The 17,742-nt window shown below is 34.6% G+C and overlaps 1 protein-coding gene across 3 annotated transcripts in view; it reads right to left on the bottom strand.

Moving 5' to 3' along the window:
* Window positions 1-17,742, bottom strand: part of LOC105211383 (hemicentin-1) — a 454,397-nt gene that overhangs the window by 97,177 nt on the left and 339,478 nt on the right. For all 3 annotated transcript variants that reach the window (XM_054226373.1, XM_029039671.2, XM_054226375.1), the window contains 5 exons: window positions 9,686-9,818; window positions 6,933-7,147; window positions 6,603-6,713; window positions 2,300-2,512; window positions 2,023-2,192 (listed from right to left, as the gene is read on the bottom strand). In XM_054226373.1, the coding sequence (XP_054082348.1) occupies window positions 2,023-2,192; window positions 2,300-2,512; window positions 6,603-6,713; window positions 6,933-7,147; window positions 9,686-9,818 (842 nt within the window). The remainder of the gene's footprint in view (window positions 1-2,022; window positions 2,193-2,299; window positions 2,513-6,602; window positions 6,714-6,932; window positions 7,148-9,685; window positions 9,819-17,742) is intronic.

Here is a 17,742-nt window from a genome sequence, read left to right as displayed (position 1 = left end):
GCATATATGTATGTGTGTGTTCGTTATGTCTTTTATGCCTTTTGTATTCAACTTTCAGCCATACTGAGTGCACTAAGTGAAATTTGTCCAAAAATCAAGTACCTAATTCAAATGGCCTTGAAGCACTGAGTGCGCTGTGCTTTTGTGTAATCACACTACGCCGACCGCACTTTACCACAGTTGGATCCCCAGTCACTTACATACATATATACACAACTCAAGTGCAATCACTGTGCTGTGCTATGTGGTGCTATGTTGCTTGCTAGCAACGGAAGCGCTTAGTTATGTTCGAGTCAATACAAGCGTCAACCAAGCGTCCAAAAACCAAGCAAATATCCACATTTTATTTTTCGACTTCCTTTGCCGGACGCGCTGCTTGCACTCATACATATATAAGAGTACTAGTGCTGTCTTCCGTAGTAGTAGTGGTAGTGCGTCTTGCTTCAGTTAGCCGTAAAAGTAATAACAGTATTGTGTGTATGTGTGTGTAGCTCAATTCCTCGGGCGAAGAATTCATTTCAGTTGATTTGCAGCAGTTGACAATTGACAAAAGGACTTGATGTAATGGCAATGAGCTCTGCGGTTGCGGTTACTTTTGCTCCTGGGCGGGCCATTGGACCGTCGTCTGACATGCATCTTTGGCTCATTGCTAATGTACAGCTCTCAGATATATAATACAAATATATAAAGTAGTTTTCCTCTACAACTCGTTGTGTTTTGTGCGGCGGACAAAGGGAGCAAATGCTTTTTATTTAATGCTGTCGAGCTTCACATTACCAACAACATAACAAGTACTGGTCGTGGTGGTCTGTGGTGAAATTGTTTTCGAAAATTAGTGTATAGCATTGCGAGCTGTAGCTGTAGTTCCATGGCAAGGCCACAATGCACTTATTTTTTTCTCCATGGCTATTTTTATTGTAATTCAATTTCATTTTGTATATTCGTTTGCTTCAAATGGCTTTCTCCAGTAGCAGCTAAGTCCCATAAGAATTTTGGAGTGCTGCAAGATAGTATGTGTAGTAAAGGCATGCTGCACTCAGTAGAGGGAATATTAGAAGACAATATGTGCTTGCATTACTCATTGCAAGTAATATGAACGCACTTTGGTTGAAGCTCACTTTGCATTAGATCAAAAGGGACAGGCGAATTTAATTGCTTATTGATTTAATCTCGGCTTTGGGGAGCATTGTCGGTTATTGTTTGTTGTTTTGAAACATTTTTGGATGTTTGTTTTTAGTTTTGCAAGTTTCAGTTTGCTTGTTTGAGGTCAATTGACCCTAAATGTATGCTAAGTAAAATTTCAATTTAAGTATTTCCTACATTTAGGCGTAATATGAAATTGAGATCGAAGTCATACATCAAGTGTGGGGAATTAGCGGTTGCAAACCTATTTTACAGTTCGAATAGTATTTTTACGAATTATTTAAATACCTTTTTTAAGCTTTTTAACATAAAATTTGCCTTGTTGAACTTTGTTGTTAAGAAAAATTGCCAGCTTTGAAATAAATATATTTTTATGGTATCAAATGACGATCTGAAGCACTTTCTGAACTCAAAGAAGCATATTTAATGAATTATGAGTGAACTGAAACTCATTTATAGCCTCTGTGAAGACTCTTCCGCTACCTATTTAGTCACTTTCAGCAATCAGTTGTTAATATTTAAGGAAAAAAGTCTTCAAAATAATATGTTATTGAGTTCCTTCTTATTTCCCCTTCTCCATTTTCTTTCATTTAATTGAGAGGAAAAATTAAATTTCTGTAAGAACTCCACCGTAGGATTTTTTCGCTACTCATCTTATCGTTTTTCATTTTCCATATTGAACTCATACTGTCATATCATCATCTTCACATGTGAAGGAAAAATGAAATTCGATAAAAAGTCCACATTATCCGCCGCTGTAGCATTCACTTTGCCAACTCAGCACGCAAACAGACAGACATACGCACTTACAGGAAATAAATATTTATGAAATGAACACATACACACACCAGGAAATATATGCGCTGTGGCAATACTCACCTCTCTGTCGCTATGCACAGTCACTTCCGCATTCCGTATGGGTTCGCCGTCCAACAGCCATGTAATCTTCGCCGCCGGATATGAACCCGACGAATCGCAGCGCAAAGGCACAGGCTGACCGGCCGTCAGCAGGTCGTTGGCTGTGAGGATTTTCACGCGCACCGGTTTCACTGCGGCAAAGTAAATAAATACAAGCGTATATATTAATTAATGGCATGTTAGTGAGCTGTTTAATAATATAATAGATATGTATATGTGAGCAACATATTCCACTTACAATGCACTTGCACCGTTACATCCTTCACCACCGGCGCTATCAGTTTGGTGCCCTGCGCACGACACTCGATTTTCGCGCCAAAGTAGTCGCGTGTCGTGGTGCCAATCAACAGTTGATTCACCATAACGGTGGCACCCTCCTCCACGGACGTGTGGCTGGTACCTTTGAGTTCGACGTCGTCGCGCCACCAAGTGACCTTGGGCGCTGGACGACCTGGAACGGAGAAAAAAAATTAGATTAATCTATAGTCTATAGAGAGATTTGGTTTGGCGGATTTTATGAGGATTGTATTATGGAAGAATCTGTCATTATAAAGCACCGTAGATGGACGAAAATCTTTATGATAAGATCTCACTTAACTGAACTGATTTATCAAACTTTTCTCTCATATATATTACATTTGTCCCTCAAATGAGGAGGAATATCGAGGTCTACAGTTCCATAAAATTATTAATCTATGGATGACTTAATTTCATATTAGTTCTTCGCGAGAAACATCAATCTCACGGGATCATTGAAACATTAAGTGTAATTGATTTCATTGTTGATAAAGGTCCTCTTTGGACCAAAGTTGGACTCGTTTTCACAACCATTTCAAAACCCTATTTATATAAAAATCCGTAGCTCTGATGTCAATTCGTTCTGAAGATCGAGTCGTGAATTACATTTATTCGAACTCTGAGTTCGGGGAGTTTTTGGAGAGTTGGTTGGATATGTTGGATAGATAGTGATAGTTGATATGACTAACCTAATCAATTTTAGACCTATGGAATAAGGAAACCTTTATTTCTGGTATTAGAAAGCCAGATGTAGAAAAAAAATGTGCTATACCCTCAGCGATCTTAAATGAGTATGAGAAGCCTTTTGCTGATTTTCCGTTTCCTTCGGAGAGTCATTTTATTCCAAGTCGTGCAACAAAGAAGACTGAGTCTATTTACTTGTTTCTTGGAAACAAAGCATCTCAAAATATTTGTGGTCAACTCTTTCACTCTCTTCAGCTCTTTGTTTGTTAAGTATACTATCTCTAAAGAATGTCTGACACCCATATTTTCTCCGATTTTCTTTACAAAACTTCTCCGTACCGTTGAATTTTTCATTATTTGCTCAAGACAAATCGGAGTAAAGAGAGTGTATTCTTCTCTATTTAATGTACTTAGCTTAAGTTTACTATTCTTCCACGAAAATACTAATGACGTAAGCAGCAGCAAATGCAACCACAGTTTTAGAAGTAATGTGGTAAGAGCAAGATTCCTTAAGATTAAATTGTGTGACATGTTCTTGGAAGGCATTTCATTGCTGCCTCACAAAGTAGCGCATGTGAAGCGCACACAAAACAGTTGTGCACTTTTCACTGGAAAAAATAAGTTTTTGTCTTTCATTGTACTGCTTAGCTACATACTATATTTCCTTGAAAATATTTACTAAATTCCACTTGAAATCGAAGATTCATGCAAAGCGCCAGCGCAAAGAAATCAAATACAACTAACACCAGCGATCAAAATAGTGTGATAACATTTACAAAGAAATGCCAACCGCTGTGACAAACAAATATCAGCAATCTACTATTCAAATAAACCAATACTTCACACAACAACAACAACAAAAGCGAAAATAAAAGAATCGTATCGGAATACAGAGAAATGCGCTGACACAAAAGAAAGTGTGGAGCATGCAACATGTCAACATGTAGCCAGGCAATGTTGATAAGCGCAAGCAACACATAAACACTTGTGTGTGTGAATGTGTGTGTGCGGACAGCGAAATACGCTTGCACTTGCTTGCATAACATATTAGTTATATGGAGTGGAGTTAAAGCGAGTAGAGCTGAGACGCCGCTGCGTATACGGAACATTTTTGCTTATATTTATATATAACATTACTAATGTTGTTGTGCTGCGGCAAATATGTTTATATACATATAAATATAATTTTTCTTTTATTTTTGCTGTTGTTGTTTTATATATGAAAGAGGCGACGATGAGTGTGTGTGTGCGCAAGACACAGCTGATGTCTCTAAATAATTCACTTTGCTTATGGTTTCAAGTTGGATCAAATAAGTGTTTGGCATTTTCATGAAGAACATATGCTTTTGTGTAGATTAGGGTAGCACATTTTAAAAGGGAAAATATTGAAAATAGATTCTTTAAGCTTTACATCCAAAATTTCGTGATTTCTTACTGTACTGTATAGGTTGTAGCTTAGCAAACTTGGTGCCACTATAGAGTAAGCCAATTTTTAACTATTTGATTCTTTAACAATTACCCTAATACACAAAAATACACAATTCATATATGCTGATGGGGAGATAAACATGCATGCTCGATTGAAAAAATGTCAGTATAAATTAGATAACAAGTATGGACCGTTGGTTGTTGGATAAAAAATTGTTGTCATGGTCATGTTTGGCCACAAGCCAACACTAACGTTAGCCGCCAGCGCACGTGAATGCCAAGTCATGTTTAACAGGAAATGCACAAACATTTCATTCTACTATTTGGATATATTTTTTGATAATGCATGTATGCCCATATATACATATATTCAGAGAAGAAGCTCACTAAACATAACATCTCTTGTTAAAGCAAGCGACGAGTGAAAATATTGTTAGCAAAAACATTGCTTTGTGCTCCTTCGTTAGCCACTCTGCTACGCATGGAACCCTTTCAATGTGAAGTTTCAGCGCATCTTTGAGTTTGTGTGTGTTTTAGCATGAGTTGAGGGAAACAGCGGTTTTTTCAAGGACACGTACGTTCGAAAAGTTTCCGACAGCAAAATAATTAAATTTAGTTTTCTATTTGTATGCAGGGTGTGTGTGGGTGCCACGGATTCAGTGGCTATAGAATTGATTCTTAGATTAGTTTTAGCCGGAAATCGAGTTTTCTCTTATGGATAGTGGAAAAATTTGCTGCTAAAGTGTGTAAAAAAGGTGTGCGAAGGTTAGTCAACCGTAGGTATGTAAGTAGTGTGGGGCATGCCAAGTGCTCAAACGGTTGCTTAGAAGCACTTATAGTGGCAGTGAACCTTACATTTATTGGAAAAACATAATTTTACCTTTTCTCTATTATATTTATAAGGAAAAATGTGAAAATGGAAAACGGTAGGTGTGACAATTATAAAGAGAAAGCAAAAGCACATTTCTGAACTAAATTATTATTTCTTGAAAAATATTATTTTTAACCTCTAATTTTAGAACGAGCTAGTAAAAGAAGATATTTATTTAATTTTCCTTAAATAAATTTGTTTTTCACCATAAATAATATTTTATCCAACTTCACCATTAATTTTTCACTTCATAAATTTAAGTTTTTTCACCACACCAAAAAAACTAGTCTACATTTCGGCGGATATAGCATTAAGTTGCGGAATGAGACATTTCTCCAATCTTATTAATGTATAGCCATTATGATGACAGTGAACCCCAGTGACAGTAAAAACAAATATATTAATAGTACGTTTTAGAAGAAAAAATGTCTATAACCAACTTAAAGATCATCACAACAATATATGATTGAAGAAATGACTCAATTTTTTTGATGGTTATTGGGGTCTGAGAGAGAGTGAGTTTGCGTTTGAATGACTGCTATAATTTTACTGCTCATTATTCGTAAATATTACTCGCGCTCAAAAAATGTTCTAAACAAGTCCCTTTCGAAAGATTAATGCTTTTTCATACAACATGATGACAGATCTTAACCGCAGACCAATGAAGGTTTTCAAAATAAATAAGAATTCTAGAATATTCTATTTGTAAAAGCTGCCTTCGAGTTCTCATTTTAGAGCATATTCAATGCCATAAAGTACTTCCTTGTATAGTTTTTCAGTATAACGTGGCGTTAACGGCAGAATAAATTAATGAAACTGCGAGAGAAATTGTAGAAACTTCTACTTTACTTTACTTTTCTAACAAACGGAAATTATATACACATTAGCCGGCTGAGGCTTAATAACGAATAAGTTAAGCGTAAAATTTTCAAAACCATACCATGAAAGCTATTAAGAAAGGTGGTTATAAATTGAAAGCTCTTTTTGTTTGCCTAAAAAATGAGACGAATTTAAAGCGCGCTTTTTTCATTTCAAGGTCACTAATTTGATGCAAAGGCTGTAAGACTTAGTTACATACAAACACATGGAAATAATTTTAGGCCGACACACTTCCGATTTCATAAAGGCTGAAACCCCAAAAAGGAAAAAAAAACATTTGCGGTTCTGAGCTAACCGGGTGTATACACGGATACGACACGTACGCATCATGTTTGTAGTATGCGTTGATTAAAAAAGGGACTGACATTTACAAATCACTTACCTCCTTTAACTTGACAGCATAAAAAAAGTTCATAGCCCTCACGAAATGGTCCGGCCATTTGGGCAATCTCTTTGCCTTGTGCATCGAAAATGCGTGGCTCCTCTGGGGGAACTGTCAACGTACGCATGGTAAATATGAGGCGGAGAATATGTAAAAAACGAAGAAAATAGAGAAAGAGTTAATTGAAAGTAAAATAAAATTAATTTGCTTTGATGTGAGCAATTGCTTTTGAATTGCCCACAACCGCATGCCGCTGCTTCAGGACACATACAGGCACATTTCAATGCTTGTGTGTGTGCCGAGCAGTTTTTCCTTAAAAATTTCACTCACCGACTAATGTTAAATTAATTCTAAAGTTGCGTGTTGGCGAATTGAAAAAGTCTATTCTACAACGGTAAATGCCGCCATCTGTTGGCTTCACATCGCGTATCTGCAGGCGCGAGTCCTTCAGATTATCGCCGATGGAGAAGAACAAACGCTGACCCAAATCGCTAGCTATGGCCGAATGCGGTGCTAATTTGATATTTCCGCCGCGTGAATCCAAGCTGAAATTAAGAAGATTTTTAATTTCGTTAATTAAAATCATAAGTTTGTTGTTTAAATTATGATATAAGAGGATATTTTTTCTTGCTTGAGATATGCTCTTAAATTTAGTTAAAATTCATTTAGGAAGGGATACATTTTGATTACAGAAATATTCATTAAATTTAGTAAATAATGCCGTTATAAGAATATATTAAGAGATAAGTCAAATCGCCTGACTATCACCTTATTAGGTGCATGACTTTAATTAATTTAATAAATAGTGCGCCTGGATGTAGGCCACACTATTAAATTTGTATGAATATATATTGGTACACCGAGTATATGAATTTTCTTATGATGCTCACTTGAATATCCACATAAATATTTGTAACAAAAGCAATTATTTACAACCTTATGCCATCTTTTATTAAATTCCTCTGTAATAATAGTCATAACACACACATTTTCAGCTGTAACTGCTTTTAAAGTCTGCATAAGATTTGGGAAAGCAAACTTTTCTCTCAATTGCGGTTAGCAAACGATATGCAGCTTAAAATTTTCCGAATTTAATTGCTGTTTAACACTTACTGAATATAATTTCCAAGAATTTTTTGCCACCAAACTTTAACTTCAGTTGTGGTTTATTTTATTTCAATTATTTCCAAAAGGTGTTGATGACTTAAAGGACTTAAAATATTTTAAATTTTTTTGCTAATAGATTTTTTCGTAAGTAAGAAATAAGAAAGAGCGTAAATGAATTTTAAACTATTCAAGCTTTTAAGACGGAGTAATGTTTTTTTGCTATTTAACGAAAGTTCGAATGGAAAAGCCGAAAAATGGCTTAAATGATACCTAAACAGTTTTTAAAATACTCAAAACCACAAATTGTGAATTAATCTTATTTTTTTTTCGATAGACTCAAATATAATACTCAGAAAAAAAAATTTTTATATTTTTAAGGGGATTTGAGAGAGTTTGCGAAATTAATATTTCAATATTTGTGATTTTTATGAGATGGTGCAAATCTTTTACAAGATTTTAAAAGAACAATACCATAATTTATTGAAGTATTTCGACAAAAATAGAGTTTAAGAAGTTTTCAAAACTATTTTAAACTACGGGTGTTTCAAAATAGGGTGTTTTAATACGATAAAAAATGCTTTCATTTTTTTTTTTCAAAATATATATAATTTTTTATGATTTTTAGGAAGCAATAAAATTTTTATTGAAATTTATTTATTTATTAATTTATTTATTATTTGACTATCCCAACATTATGGAAGCATCTCTATACTTCTGAATTATATAATTTTTCAGAATCTTGAAAATAAAAAAATAATGAAACCTATAGTTTTGTTTCCGAAGTCGAAAGTCTTAATTTCGAAATAATTAAACTAATTTCAGTAACTATTTTCAAAACTTAAATGTTTGACATATTTCTTTTTTGAGTAATATTCGCAGTTTAACTCTGATTTAATGCCTTTAGAATTGTATTTAAGAAAATATAAATAGATAAGCAATGACGACATAGGATAAAGGATAACCCTAACCAAAAGGCAATAAGACATCAATTAGGCGAAAAAATTTTGGGCATCCCCAACCTTTGATTAGCAAACAATATTTATGACTTAATGCAACCAAAATAAAAAAAATCAAAAAAAAAAAGAAAGGAGTACAACAAAACCAACTACAAGTTGAAAACGAAAATTCTCAGCTAAACATTGGTTTAAAGTCACCAACAAAAATTTAACTGATAAAACCGCAAAAAATGTCAACTGAAAATGGTGAAAAAAACCCAAATTGGAAACTTGGGTCTCGAAAATTGTGTGAACACTGGCACCTTAGCGTTTGCGGTCTGTTGAACACACCCACATATACTTATACAAGTTGGAGTAGGTGTGCATGGGTAATGCTACTTTTTTCAGTCGAATGTATGTATGTCTGTCAGCAAACGTGAGCGTAACGAGTCAGCAGCCAAAAAAAGAATGCGAAAAGCCAAGGCAGCGCCAGCTAACGGCACTGCAGCTGCTTATGACAACTGTGGTTGTGCTCCGAATCGAGCCAATCTGCGCTGCTAACATATGTGCTGAGGAAAGTGAAAAACAAACAAAAAAAAAAAAAGAAATGTTGAAAAATTGCGGTAAAATACATAGAAACACACATACACACATAGGTTTATATGCGCGACTATACTAACTTCAACCACAAAAGCGTCAATGCCACTTTATTTACTTGTTTGTTGTTGTGCAATTGGCATGGCGGCCAGCCACAAACGGTGAGCCTATAACTAAACACACATCTATATGTGTTTGTATGTATGTTTGTATGTGTGTTTGGCCGCAGTGATGAGTTTTCAATTTCCTTTTAAAATTTATATCCCACATTGTAGCCTTTCAACCATTTGCGAATCCTTTTGCCAGTTAACACGCTACACTGACTGCCTGCAACAGTATCCAACATTTGTAACGGTCTAACAAATAACTGCACTTATAAATAACATAGTGAGTGGCGCTGGTGCAACTCCGACTCGCAGCTAATGATTAAGTGATTTTAACTACCTGTAAAGTGGTATTCCGGTGGAGTCCTTGAACCACAACAGCAGCTTGACGGAGTCCTGCGGCGTTGGAGGCGTTAAATCGCACAGCAAATCGACGCTTTTGCCAACTGCGGCCCAAACAACTCTGGCAGGTACTGCAAAGAGAGAGTGAAGAGAGAGATAGAGTGAAAAAGTGAAAAAAATGGCAAATGAAAAGTGTGCAATGAATATATGTATGTGAAGGAAGTGAGTTAAGTTGTTATTGTTGTTGCTTTGTGCTAAATAACTCACTAGTGTACCATATAAAAATATATGTAGATAACTACAACAAATCTGCTCATTGCTACTTATTACAATGTTTATTCCGTTTCCTTAACGAACTGCAGAAACTATTTCCTATTTGTACATCCTTTCTTTCTTTCTTTTCCTTTCTCTTCGCCATTTCCTTGTCTATGTACTTGCTCACCCGCACTGCCGCTACACTGTTAGCTTAGTCTTAATCTTTATCGTTTTGCTGCTGTGTAGCCTGCACAGCTTCCTCTGCCACACAGCCAACCGCGCTGCCCCTGCTCACTCTGCTGTAGTGAGGCTACTGCTGCTGCCATTGAAGGGCAATAATTTTGCTCTATTGATTGTTTGTATATACATATTTTGCTACAACTTCCGTTCTGATTCATTGATTTCGTGCTACCCTGCTTTTGCGTCAACGGATCCAGCTATTTGCAACACGCTTGACTGCATGCAATTATGTGCTGCTGCCACTGCTGCTCGTTCCTTCGTTCTGCCTTCACCTTCTCCGCTCGCCATCGCAGTTCGCCTGCTTAGCGCGCCTGTTGTTGTCGCCATGCGTCAGTGCACGACCAGCAGACCATACGAGTCTTTATTTCTTTCATTACTTTTTGCCATGTTTTTTTTCTTCGTTTCTATTCGTTTCTTTGTTTTGTTGCTACAATTCGTTCTTTTCGAGCTTTTCGTGGCGCAACTTGCTTGCTACTTAGCTGGGCATATCCTTTGCTGAATGGTTTTTTATGACCCTACATTGTTGTATTTACGAGTTTTGGCGTAAATTGCCGTTTCTCTTGCCTACATTGAGGCGCATGTGGTTTTCACAGCAGCAGCATCGCAACTTGGCGTCGGTTGGCGTTGTTTGATGATGGCTGGAGTTGGTTGAGGTGCCAAAATCTAGTGTATCTGGTATTTTTTGGAAATTCTTTGTAAACTACTTTATTTACGCGTGTATTGAACTCGCTTATTGAGGGCGCCGCAATACAAACAATTTCAATTAGGCGTAAGTGCCTGGTATTTCCTTCCAGATGTCGATTGCTTCGGTGAAAGGGGAGGGCCTTAAATTTGTTCTAAATTATTTGCTGACTCTATCAATAATTTTTATTTTTATTAACTATATCATTTTTGGGTCAATTCAAATAGAGTGGTATAGAAAATGTTTACGAAAAAATAATAGAAATATTTTAAGATCTTAATTTTGTGAAAGACGTCAATTTAAATCTGGGAGCTATTAAAAGTATTTCTTATTTTGGCAAGTTTTAATTTATTAAGAAATATTTTTAAATAACATATAAAGAATAGAAATGCTTGACCAGATATAAGAATTATTAAAATAGTGTGGCAACCATTTTCCAACATATGTATACCAGTACATTAGACAGTTTTAAATTGATTTATCTAAATTTTTTGAAAATAGTCTGATTATTTATTATAATTAAAAATTAGAAATAAATTAAATAAGGTGGCAACTCTGTGAAAGAGTTCAAATTAAAACTCAATTTTAATAGTGTTTTAATTATAACTTAATACAGATGGTAGCACTTTAGTTTTTATTCACCACTTGCAGCCTTAAATTTGTAAAATAAATTCGAAATTTATAAAAAAAAATCTGTTTCAGTCAGATATTCATTTTTTTCTTCTGCAACAATTTTTCTATGTACAATAATTGTTTTTTTTTTTATAGTCCGATTATTACTTGAAATCAATCTTATCGTCCAATTCTTCAGAACGACAGCCCTTTGTGTTTTTTCTATTTTTGGAAAAAATTACACCGAGCGATTATGGAAACTGGGACATCGTTATAGAGAATGGTTTTTGGCCAAGAATTCGCGAACAAGCAACGAAATGTGAGCTTTTAAAAAACGAAAATCGCCAAACTCATAAAAACTTCTCTAACCTTAGAGGCTGCTTCTAGACAAAGCAAGCACTGAATACAGCAGATAATTGTATATACTTGAGTAGCATATACATACATCAACGTAATAAAAAAAATTCACAATTGTCAAATTTCCAAATTCGTGAATTTTTTTTTTAAATTCCCGTTATATTTTGAACACACCACATATTACGAATTTTCATATAATACTTCAAAATAATTTAAATTTCTGATGAATTAGTAATGATATGAATCATTGTTCAAAATAACTAAGAACAATGTTGGATTACTTTATCAAATATTTACCAAAAATTATATAAGTTCCCGCTAAGTTAGCTTTTAACTAAGTATTTTATATGGAAAACGATTTTATATCAGAAAATATTGAAATAAATTCAAAATAATAATAAAATCTAACTACTGATATAAAGAAACACATTTCCATAACAATATCCACACATCTCACTTAACGATAAAACCTCAAAGCAAAAAAAATATTATTTTTATAACAAAGAAATTCAGTTTTAATGAGCAATATTGAAATTTCGAGAAACTTAATTTAATTAGAGGGCATACTAATTAACAAACACACACACGTACTCACAGTAGCATATGCCTTGTGGAGCTGGCAAACCCACCTACGCTTTAAAATGCTGCTGTCGCTGATACAAATACCATTTTCTCCAGTGGCAAATTCGAGGGGAAAATCATTTTCAATTAACGCAAAACGTTGCTTTTCCAAAATTTTCAGCTTTGTTTGTTGCATAAAAATGGAAATGTGTAAAAGTAAAGCAAAGAAAAAATGTGACAAGGCAGACGACGCCCTTCACATACAGACAGCGACCCAGGCACAACCGCGCACATACTACAATCGAAATGAAAACGGGCAGACGAGCAGCAACAGCAACAACAATAACAATAAAAGGGAGACATCAAATGACACAGCGGCAATAATTTCATGTTGTAATTTATGAAAATGTGAAATACGCTTATGTAAAAGCTTTTAAAGGCAGGCAGAGGTGCATATATCTGCTATATATAGATATATACATACATATGTACATATACACATGATATGTTTGTGTATTTTGAAAACTTTTGTTTGCTTTTGACAGTAATCTTTTCCATTTTCGCCCCTCAGTAAACACACACACACTCATATACACACACATACACATATGCTTGTATGCAGACATCATCGACACAAACGATATTAATGCAGACCTTTGTCGGCATTCGTTGCTATTTTTAAACGCTCGCGCAGCGAAATTGGAAATCTTACAAAATGATTTAGTTTAGTTTTTATGATTGCTTTTGAAATACAACATAATTTTCCAAAAATAACTCACCCCAAACACAAATTGAAGTAAGCATGTTGTTGTTGTACACACATTCATTGTTGTTGTTGTTGGTCGGCACATAGCTGGAATGTTGGCGAGGCGGAATGGAGCATGGCTGTGTTGACAGTTGCACTGTTTGCCACGCATTTGACTACAACAACAACAACAACAACAACACCAGTAGCAATGCCATAAACCACACGTACTTGGCCCACAGCGCATAACGGTAATAATAATTTCGAGAAGTGCATAAGTGAATGCGCTTTTATTTTAAGACCAAAAGTGGCTTCCGCTACACAAATCACCGAATCGAAGTGAATGGAGCAGTGTTGCAGGTGAGGGGAATTGGGAGCAAGGCGGGGACGCTGCAAATGCATTCACCGTTGCTTAAGCATTTCCAGCTGTTCCGTACAAATGCACTTACGCGTTGCATTAGCATTTTAATTTACTTTTTCAATTTAATACACAATTCGGCCTTTCAACATGCATAAATGTTGCATGCATCAATAAAAACAATAAAAAAGACTGCTAAGTGGCAGCACAACTGGCGGCACAAAGGTAGTCTTTGTTGTCTTGCAGTGGATAGCACTATTATTCTAAGCGTTGTTGCCTTCAATTAAGATGCATTTTCATTTTCATATTTTACGTGTCAGCTCGTGTGTGTTGCATGCAACATTTTTAATTTGTTGGCGTTTGCCTCAATTTTGATTATTTTCTGTCATTTGGGGCGTTAATGAGTTGCGCGCAGGGCGCAGAGGCGCTATAAATTGTTATTGTTATTAATATCATTATTGTTTTCTAATGCGCTTCGTTGAAGGGGTGCCCATTGTTTGCGCACAGCCATTGAACTCTGCACTCGGCCTTTGTAGCAACTCTTTGTTTATGTTTATTGTGCTCAGTGCTTATTGGGTGTTTACGGCGGATTTATGTTTTCCAATTACTTGTTTATAAGCAATGCAATGAAATTTAGTGTTTTTCTAATCAAAAAGTCAGCGATTTTGACATGTAATGTGGTGATAATTCATAATTGCTTGACAAGGGATTAGCTATTCATAAAATCATTTTTATTTAAGGTGTTTAGTTTTGTGTTTTGTTTAGAAGTTTTTGCAAAATATTTTTATCATTGTTCAATTGTATAAGGCTGTGTCGATAGCCCAAAACAATTTGTACTCTCGCAATTTATTGGTGTAATTTTATTACACACAATTTGAAATAAAGTCCAATAGAATAACGAAAATCAGCATATATAGTACATGAGGGTTGAGGTAATTCCTGAACCGATTTCACTCATTTTCAACGCCCAGTTATAATGGGAATAGGGGCAACTTGGCACCTGTTAGTAGGCAGAAAAACGGCAACTCGGCCTTAAAATTACTCCTAAATTGCAAATTAACGAAACTCCAGTCTGCAAAATCGCCAAAAAACAGAGCTATAAAGAAGTTTTTCCAGATATTCAAGTCGTTGGAGGTACTGCACAGGACTTTAAAAGATTTACGCGACAGCGAAAATATTTTTAGTGAAGCCATGATTCCGTTGGCTGGTGATTTTCGCCAGACTATTCCTGGATCAACTGTTGCTGACGAACTAATCACATTCCTAAAATCTTCTAATTTGTGGCGACACATAAAGAATCGCCAATTAACAAATAACATACGAGTGTTTTTCCAACAATATCATACTGCGATTGTAGAACTAGTTGAAAATGGTACCGACGCAGTTGACACCTCGATGGATTAATAACATTTTTAACGGGTTTCTGTCACTTCATGGCCTCGAAAGTGGAGCTTATTCATCGTGTTTTTCCTGACATGAAACCATATTATATAATAAACATAAATGGCAGATTGAATGACCTACATTGGTGGTAAAAAAAAACAAGGATCTCTTTGATCTTAATGCGACAATTTAGAATTTCGTTAAAGGAGAGTTGACACAGCTACAAACCAGGATGACGTATTCAATTATCGCACAGTCTATTTTAAATTGCTAGACTATCCCCACTCACTTGCAATTAAAAGTAGTGTGAGTAGTCATCATGCTGCGTAACATAAATCAACATCAAACTTTGCAAAAGAATAAGACTGGCTGTGAAGAAGGTAATCAATATCGTCACCAAAGCCAAGATAAAGCCAACTATGAAATTTGGCCATTTGTTACTTTCTCCAATATACGATTAAAAAATCAAAGATTTACATATTATATATTATGATGATTTAAGCTTAACACAGATCTACAATAATGTCTATCAATCATTTTAAAATTTATCGGCTATAACGTTTTCGTCTTTATGCGTACGATTTACTAATTTAATGTATACCTTAGCCGCAAAAACGTGTGGCAGGGTCTGCTAGTATTATATATATAAAATTTTGATCTTTAAAAATAACAATTTTTTAAATCAAATTGCAAACAATGTTTTGGAATAAATATAATAATAAAAAAAAATATATAAAAAATCGGAACATTGCTTATTAAAATATTTATAAAATAAATTAAAATCAAATAATCCTCATTTATAAATAAAATAATATATAAAAATATTTTTTTCTTTTATTAAATAATATTTTAAGTAATATTTTAAAAAATCTTTAAAAATTTAGTCGTTTTCGACATTGTCAATTACATAAACACAATAACAATTCAAATATTTTAAATTTAAAAAATTATAAATAATATTATTTATAGTTAAAATAAAGTATTGGGTTCAGTTAGAGCAATCTAGAGCCACCAAAAAATATTGTTTATGGTGTTTTTGATGAGTTGCCAAATGATCCAAGACTCAAATTGGTATTTTTAATTAGCAAATTTTAGTAATTCCTATTTTCTGAAATTATTTCTCGAAAATATTACCTTTTGATATGAATTATTTTCCACTTGAATTTGATTTCGGTGGTTTTCATTTGGAAATTGCTGCTAATTTTTTTAATTCACTCTAAATTTTTAGCATAAGTATAGTTTTAGGCGAACTGCGCTTTTTGTTTATTGTTCCATTCACCCAATACCCTGGTTATATACTTCACGAATGGTCATTGTCAGGAAATGTCTGGCTTAAATTACAGATTTATCGAATATTTAGTAAAAAATCTCAAAATTTTAATTTTCGGACACTTCTAGATGAAACTCATTTTACACATACCAACTACTATTATGAAGAAAAACTATTACTCAAAAACTATTATGAAAATCTTTTTTATTTATTTCTTTTTTTCAGACCTACTCTGAAAACATTTTTGTAAGATTTAAAATCCAATAATAACGGAACTGTAATTTCGTTTCCACACATTAAACTTGATAACTTTTCGCAGGACTTTATAATTCAATATATACATCAGGTTAATCCCGTCTATATACAATACCATAAATCATACTTAAAATAAAAACATTACTTGTACTTATCGTAATGAGATAATTGTTGAAGATATTTTTTTTAATAATTAAATGAAAATTCACCTTTGAAAAGAATGCGTACAAGGAATTGGCACTGAATTCGATTAGAGTACATTTTCCAATAACCCACTTTTAGTCTATACAATCCTAAATGTAGGCAACGATTTTAGTATTTAATTGAAATTGAGCCTAAAGTTAGACAGCATTTCGGAAAATCAATCAAATACTAATAATGTTATTCACTAAACAAGAGAAATTGGTGTTTTTAGTTAGTCAAATCAGATTAAATTCTCATTGCTGATCCCAGTACTTGAGCCAGCAATATATTGCATATATGAACATTTAAACCTCTTTTTTTCGACTTCAGTAAATTGTAGATGTTTATTGCAATACGTAATCAAGTCTTGCCAGAACTCACACTTTTTTCCTTTTTTCTCTCACTTTTTAATAGCAAAGCCCAGCGAACACAACTCACTAATGGCTAAAGTTCAGCAAAACTATGCCGAGCACCATAGTAAGTACACATACTCAGGCAGGCCGTGAAAAGGAAATTATGTTGCAATTGTCGCCAAACAATAACACACAGAGAAAAATATGCGAACGACAGCAGCAGCAGCGCGCTTAGCAGTTCACGCGTAAAAGTTTTTGTTAGATGTGGCCGCTGTAAATATGGCAGTGCATAAGTTAACAAATTTGTATGCACAGCGCCATTTTGTAATTAAATCCCCGCACAGCCACAGAGCCACACAGCCAGTGGCTCAGCGCGTTTTTTTCGCCGCCGCAGGGCGCACGCTAAATGACATGTTTCGAAAGGAGATTGGGAATGGGGGGCCATAAGGGCTGGTTGGGAAAAAAATTTGCAACATTTTTGATTTCATATCGATTACGCGCATAATTTACAGTTATTGAAGTGAAATCCGCTTAAATGGCTTCGATGAGCACGTGATTTGCAGCGTTGCATTGGATGATATTTCTTTGCATGGTAGTGTAGTGAAAATCTGTGTTTTTTGGAGGAAAAAACTTGCAATTCACACACTTTAAGGCGACAAAAAATTACTTGGGTGTTGTTCGGGCAATTTAAAATTATTACAAAAATAATTGTTGCAATAAATTTGTTTTTGGGGAATCGTTAAAATAATTTAAAAAATTTATTTTTTTTTTTTTTTTGGTTTATCTCCCTCCCTCTCACAC

Source organism: Zeugodacus cucurbitae, chromosome 2, assembly GCF_028554725.1.
Source record: "Zeugodacus cucurbitae isolate PBARC_wt_2022May chromosome 2, idZeuCucr1.2, whole genome shotgun sequence".
Classification (NCBI taxonomy): Eukaryota; Metazoa; Arthropoda; class Insecta; order Diptera; family Tephritidae; genus Zeugodacus; species Zeugodacus cucurbitae.
This window is presented reverse-complemented; position numbering and strand designations above follow the sequence as displayed.